Consider the following 6,000-nt stretch of genomic DNA (forward strand, 5'->3'; position numbering starts at 1 on the left):
GACCAGGAATAGAGTGCCATTTGGGATCAGACATGGCTAACAACTGTAGCGTGCTCACAGATAAGAATACATGTTGGACATGGACCAACAGATGGCGATGCGTTCTTACATTCAGACCCAGTGATTTCTGTCGCCGGGATGTTTGAATATTATTGAAAGTGGTGTCATCTCTTTCCATCCAGTGACTTAATGCAGAGGGACAATCTATTTGAAGTCGTCACAAGCTCAAGGACCTTCTACATGCAGGTGGGACATTTTCTTTCTCAGGGTAATAGATGAACAAATAGATTTCATTCCAGCAAAAACTGACGAAGAGATACAGTCAGTGTTCCTTGCCATTGTCACAGTGACCTCCTCCTTTTCTCTCTGTTTCCTACGTGTCTCCTCTTCTTCCTCCCCCTCTAGTCGGACAGTCCAGAGGAGATGCACAGCTGGATCAAGGCCATCTCAGGAGCCATTGTGGCCCAGCGGGGGCCCGGACGCTCAGCTGCCTCTGTACGTATTCAGTCTGGGGCTGGGCCTGAGCCACTGGTCCTGCATACTGGTTCTGCATGACCAATAGGGTGTTGACACTTTAGTTGTAGCCAAGAATTACAGAACACAAGTGGTTCCCCTAACCAAGGGCTTGATGGTTAGTTGGATCAGGTATGTTTGTGCTTGGTCAGAATAAAAGCCTGCACGTCCTGTGGACCAGTATTGGAGACCTCTGCTCAGAGGGGAGATACTTTACTGTCTTTGGAGGAAATCCATGTTTGAGTCTACATCCGTGTCTCTAGTTTCCACATGTTTCTGTCTGTTGAAGAGCAAACATTAAAATCCGGTTTGGATGTAACCCATTCACCCATTCACCCACCACCCACCCCAGCTTACAAACTGGACATCACAGTTCAATTTCTGTACCTGTGTGCCGCCTTGATTTTCCTAATTGTTTTGTTGGTTTCCATGTCCTATTTTTGCATTGACATAATTATAGTACACAAGGCAGTATTCGATCTCCACTCACAACCAGGTGATCCAGCTACACTTCAAACCCCTAACCAACGGGTACCCTAACTCACACACACACACACACACGCACGCACGCACGCACGCACGCACGCACGCACGCACGCACGCACGCACACACACACACACACACACACACACACAGAGACACACACACACACACACACACACACACACACACACACACACACACACACACACCCCCCCCAGCCCCTCTCCTGTTCTCTCTCTAATACCTTCCTCTCTCAGCCGGAGCGTCTTCCCCTCCCCCTCCTCCTCCCGTTCTCTCTCTTCTAATGAAGATGTGCACTACTGTGTTCTTGCAGATGCGTCAGGCCCGTCGGCTGTCGAACCCTTGTATACAGAGGTATACATTCCGCAATGGTGAATGCAGCACGTATGTGAGCCCCCGTGTCAGTCAAGCAGCTTCCTCTGTTTGTTTTGCAGACGTAGTCCTAGGTTGCATCTGAAATGGCACTCTTTTCCCTATTTAGTGTAATGCTTTGGACCAGGACCCATAGGGAGGACTCTGGTCAAAATAAGTGCACTATATACGGAATAGGGTGCCATTTCGGACACAGCACAAGTCTAATGTAGTGGAATAGAGCTTTGATGATTGCTTAATCCCCTCTGAAACTCTCAAGCAAGCCCATTTAATAGATAGACTTCCATCTCATGCTTGAGTGCTGATCATTAGCCCCTCCCCGTTCTCCGTCCTAACTGGTCTGGACAGGCATAATCTAATCTGCCATTGATTGGTCAGACTAACTCGCCTGGTCCACATGACCTCACTCCTCGCCATCCTTCCGGAGCTTAGTATGGTCTGGTCCCGACCAGGCTTCTTTGAAAACCTCCTCTATGTCATTGTTGGTTTTCAGTACCTTCTGCCTCTTTTTCCTCCATCCTCATCCGGCAGGTAGCCTAGTGGTTAGAGCGTTGGGCTGACAAGGTAAAAATATGTCGTTCTGCCCCTGAACAAGGCAGTTATCACACTGTTCCTAGACTGTCATTGTAAATAAGAATTTGTTCTTAACTGACTTGCCTAGTTGAATAAAAAAATCCCACTTTCATGCATTTATAACTGATTTTGTGACCTCCAGTCTGCGTGTTTGTTCCTTTATACAGATAATACAGTCATCTGGCCTCCATGTGCAAGAAATTATTCCATATAGAACTGTCTTGCGTCACTGGGTTCCAATGTAGCTTGGGAAGCTGTAGTGTAGTAGCCTGTTGTACAGTTACCGGTAGCTGCTAGCTAGGTCTGGTAGCTGCTAGCTAGGTCTGGTAGCTGCTAGCTAGGTCTGGTGATGCATGTTCCCCCACCTCTCCTAGAAACACACACAGCAATCCTCAAGGTTGACCATTATATCTTCATTCATTCATCCATTGGCTTCAACATCTTACACTTGCCAACTTTGAGACTTTTTAACATTGCCACATTGCTTTTAGAGTCTCTTGTTACTAGCACTGGCTGCTAAAGGGAGGACGGCTCATAGTATTGGCTGAAATGAAGTGAATAGAATGGCAACAAACACATGGAAACCACATGGAGTTCGATACCATTCCATTGATTCCGTCCCAGCCATTACTATGAGTCCGTGCTCCCCATTTAAGGTGCCACCAGCCTCCTGTGATGTCTAGTAGTTTGAAGCCTCTCATGTTCTCTAATGACCCAGTAATACTGTGATTTCACGTCAACATGTCCTCATGCACCCCACCCCTTCAACACATAGTTATGTTCTCCGAGCTCTACCCATCTATTCTAAATGTCATCCCTCTGCCCATTTTTCCTGGACGCTCGTGCTGTGTCACTTTTTCCATCTCTCACTTCCTCATCGTCTAATATTTTCACGCCCTTGCTAAAACGAGATACTCCTAAACAGTTTTTTCGCTCGCTGTAACTGGTCATCTTTTCACTAACTTTTGGGCATCTGTTTTCGTTGTTGTGTCTTTTCTCCCTGTCGTGTTTTTCAGAGATTAAAATGTGACAGTGAGTTACTAACATTCCCCAAGTGAGCTCTACTGTACCATCCCTTCTGCTGCTGCTGCTATTCTGCTTCCTCTTCCTCCAACTACATCTGCTGCCTTTGTTTCACTCCTGCTTCCACTACTGTAACCCTTTGCACCAGCACCACTGTTGATACTACTACTACTACTACTACTACTACTACTACTACTACTGCTGCTGCTACCCTGCTCTGCCACCCTGTGCCACTGCCCTCACTACAGCACTGTGACTGACCTGACTGAGTCCCCTGCGTCCAGTGCTTCTGAATCTGAATGACTTTGTCCCCCTCCTCCGTCCGTTCCCTCAACCCCTCCCTCTCCTACACTATGCAGGAGCACAGCGACCACTCTACCACCAGCATCCCTTCCAGCTTCTACTGCAGCAGCAACCACGGGGGACCCCCCGCCCCTCGCTCGCCCGTCCAGGCAGAGCCACCCTACCCCCAGCCCCAGGGGGGCCCGGGCCCTTACCTGGGACAGCCAGGACTTCATGGGCCTGCTGCCCTGGAGAGGCCACCCGGAGGCACCACCACCACCCCGCTCCCGCCTCTCCCTCCAGGAGACCCCCCGCCTGTCCAAGTGAGCGCCTCGTCCCTGTACCACACCAACGCCGACCGGGAGGACCGGTCGCCATGGAGACGGCGCAGCGAAGTAGAGAGCGACCAACTGGAAATCTCCACCCTCAGCTTCGAGGACTCAGATCTGCATGTCAGCCAGGTGTGAGCCTCTAGTCTAACCCCTGACCTTTGACCTCTAACCCCTGCCTCACAGGACACCGCAAGCTCTCACCCATAACCCCACTCCCCCTTCCCTCCACCACCTGTCCTTCACTCCCCATGCACAGTGGATGCAGGTGGATTCACACTGACACAAAGGGGACTGGGCAGTTATCACCAATGACAAACGGAAAGCCAATCAAAAGTGACCAAAAAATGGAGCTGAACCAATCAGAGCCGACCTGGCCCTCAGGAAGACAGGAAGTGGTCCCTGGTTGTCATTAGGTGAATGCACCAATTTGTAAGTCGCTCTGGATAAGAGCGTCTGCTAAATGACTTAAATGTAAATGTAAATGTAAATGGTTGTGATTGGTGATCGTCTACTCTACCCCTGTATCGAGAGCTTCTCTTAACAGAGCCAATGGCGTGATGTGTCAGGAGAAGGAGACCTTGTCAGGTGTTTGGTTTTAGTTCAGTCTCTTTCGTTGTTGATATTTCTGTTGGGTGTTGCTCTTTCTCTCTTGGTGTTGGCATTGTGTGGTATGATTCAATTACATCATCCCTTGTCCATTGGCTAAAGAGGTTACTGATTTAGCTTACTCTGCTGAGAAACTCAATGCTCACGTTTCTTACCTTCTCCACCTTCTCCTTCTTCTCCCTGACGTCACGTGATTTACTGTTATCAGGGTTGTTGGGCCTAATTTAAAGAGGCGTTAGATGTTATTTTTATTGATAGTTATGTAAACGAAAAAGTTGTAACTGTCGACAATGAGACAACCCCACTCGTATACACAATGGTTTAGATTTGTATGTACTTTTAAGATGTTAGATATATTTTCTTTTAAGCTGACCATTTAGTTTTTATCCAAAGCATGCCGTTGTGGAAACACCTAATGAAATATGAAACCAAAATCTTAAAAAGAACCTGTTGAAATTCCGTGCACCATTCTTGCTTTCGGGTGTTTTTTGGAGTGAGTGGGTCTTGTGTATATTTCTGTTTTTAGTACTCCTTTAGAAATGCTTTGAGTCCTTATGCTCTAATGAAAGTTACACCTGTTGTGTTCGTTCAGACTCTCTCTTTCTCTCTCAATCAGTCACACACACACACACACACACACACACACACACACACACACACACACACACACACACACACACACACACACACACACACACACACACACACACACACACACACACTGTCACACCAAGGTGTTTTGCCAAATTTAAGTCCTGCACTGTAATGTTATGTGCCTGTCAACGTTAGCATGCATTTGTATAGTGACTTCTCCCTCAGGAGGACAGATATGCACAGTACAGTACAATACATCTATAGGCCTGTGGGTATGGCCTTTTAACTGGCACTTTGTGGATACAATGTGGGCAGATAATCTGCCCGCTACACTTGATCTGTTTTATGGGTGTTCCTTTGACGTCCTCTTCTCTACTGTATGAGTACTGTACTACTTTTCTCAATGCTGTGACGGTTTGTTTGCGTGTCTGTGGGGAAGACATAGGGTACCTGCGTTGCCAATATGGTGGAAGACGGGAGGAGGGTTTGACCTTTGGCCTCAGCTGTGTGCTCTTCCTGTTTTTACTGTGTTGCACAACTCTTACTGTAATAGCTGCTGAAGTGCCTGCGTTCTTTCTATAGAGGAAAAAAAAACAAGAAGCTATTTTGACCCTTTTAATTGTGTACCTGATGTTCTTAAATCGTGTGCATTATTTATTAAGTGGAGTTTGAAAATAAATCAATGGATTCAAGTTGGTGTGACTTTTTGCTTCATGTTTGATTTGACTCAAGTCATGTAAATAATGTAATTTTTGTGTTGGCTGTAGATTGACACTATGTACTGCTGAAGGAAGTAACTACAAGTCCTTTTTTGATCAAATATTTTTTATTCCATTCAATACAATGTCTGCTATGTTCCTTTGTAACCTCACATTTTCCAGCATGTAACTAGATTGCATTTAGAGATGTCACCAATTTACAGCGTTAACAGTTGCCACTTCAAGGCCTGGTAAGACCATAGGAAAGAACCCGGCCAAACAGGGTTCTAGCGCCATCTATTGGCATTGTTTATAGGCATCTATGGTCAACTGAGATTGTTGATAGAGGTTTACTGTCAATTGGAAGTATTTGTATTATTAATACATCTTAACCTAACGTAGCAGGCGTAAAAAAATGCCTGAGCGGTGTCCCCACATCTGTTTTTCAGGGGAAACGGAAGTTAGGTTGAAAATACTGTATCCCTGAAAACCGGAAAAATCC

General features: G+C 46.5%; 1 protein-coding gene across 5 annotated transcripts in view; it reads left to right on the forward strand.

Moving 5' to 3' along the window:
* LOC129833347 (pleckstrin homology domain-containing family A member 1-like) overlaps positions 1–5,492 on the forward strand; it is a 34,386-nt gene extending 28,894 nt beyond the window's left edge. The window contains exons 10-13 of one of the 5 annotated variants that reach the window (XM_055897920.1): positions 183–246; positions 406–495; positions 1,332–1,389; positions 3,346–5,492. In XM_055897920.1, the coding sequence (XP_055753895.1) occupies positions 183–246; positions 406–495; positions 1,332–1,389; positions 3,346–3,743 (610 nt within the window). In that variant the 3' untranslated portion in view covers positions 3,744–5,492. Of the gene's footprint in view, positions 1–182; positions 247–405; positions 496–1,331; positions 1,403–2,979 lie in introns of all 5 variants that reach the window. The other 4 variants (XM_055898087.1, XM_055898163.1, XM_055898004.1 and 1 more) reach the window with 4 other exon arrangements.
* Positions 5,493–6,000: the final 508 nt, after the last annotated feature.

The sequence above is a fragment of the Salvelinus fontinalis genome, chromosome 1, assembly GCF_029448725.1.
Source record: "Salvelinus fontinalis isolate EN_2023a chromosome 1, ASM2944872v1, whole genome shotgun sequence".
NCBI lineage: Eukaryota > Metazoa > Chordata > Actinopteri > Salmoniformes > Salmonidae > Salvelinus > Salvelinus fontinalis.